Source organism: Pygoscelis adeliae, unplaced genomic scaffold (assembly GCF_000699105.1).
Source record: "Pygoscelis adeliae isolate BGI_AS28 unplaced genomic scaffold, ASM69910v1 Scaffold458, whole genome shotgun sequence".
NCBI lineage: Eukaryota > Metazoa > Chordata > Aves > Sphenisciformes > Spheniscidae > Pygoscelis > Pygoscelis adeliae.
Window position 1 is genome coordinate 89,391 of NW_008825352.1, and position 864 is coordinate 90,254.

Consider the following 864-nt stretch of genomic DNA (forward strand, 5'->3'; position numbering starts at 1 on the left):
TCACCCCGTGGGACGTACCCATCAGATGATTCCATCCTCTGCCTCTCCATGGGCAGCACGATGAACCGCTGGGCCATGAGGTAAAACTCGCAGTCCTCCTGCGGGGCAAAGGGAACCCGTAAGGCAGAGGCGAGCAGTCCCACCTCCCCTGGGGCCAGCGAGCACCCACGCGCCCACCCCAGCTCTGCCACCAACCCTCCAACCAAAGTGAGGGCCCCCTCACAAAGGACAACCCCCTTCAACGGGGGGTTTGTACCCTCCTACATCAGCCGATGGCTCGTCAAGAGCCACAGGCCAGGCTGGGCCAGAGGCCATGGGGACGCTCCCGAACCCCTGCAAGGTGACAAGCAGGCAGCTCTGCCACCAGTGGTCCACGCAGGTCTCCTGCAGCTGCACGGCAGCAGGAGGCAACAGCCGGGTGGCCCTGGGGGAGATGCACCACATCTCCATGGAGGGCTCATGCCATCCCCTGCCCCAGCGCCCAGGCCAAGCCATCGTCACTGCCACAGACCCTCCCAGGAGCTGCACATGGAAGAAGAGAGAAGAAAGGCCACCCCTCCTCTGCCTCCAGCTCTTGGGAGCAGCTCAAAGCAGGTAAGCATGCAGGAAGCAAGGCAAGGTGCAGGGACAAGTTGCTTCTACTCGTCAGAGCCCTTACCAGCCTGGCCTCCTCTCGGAAACACACCGTGTACTTCTGCAAGACGATAATTCTGCAAATAAGGCTGGAGAGCCTCAGCTGCATGTGGGTGCTAGAAAAAAAGCAGAGCAGGAACGTCTTGGAGAGATGAAGAATGGAGCTGGACCACCCAGACTTGTAGCGGGGCTCCCCAAACAGCTACGCCAACCATGTCAGGGCATGCTGGA

At 60.9% G+C, this 864-nt stretch overlaps 1 protein-coding gene across 1 annotated transcript in view; it reads right to left on the minus strand.

Annotated features, from left to right (window-relative positions):
• Positions 1 to 864, minus strand: part of ACD (adrenocortical dysplasia homolog (mouse)) — an 11,198-nt gene that overhangs the window by 4,945 nt on the left and 5,389 nt on the right. The window contains exons 4-5 of the mRNA XM_009330370.1: positions 659 to 749; positions 19 to 98 (exon numbers count right to left, since the gene is read on the minus strand). Of these exons, the coding sequence (XP_009328645.1) occupies positions 19 to 98; positions 659 to 749 (171 nt within the window). The remainder of the gene's footprint in view (positions 1 to 18; positions 99 to 658; positions 750 to 864) is intronic.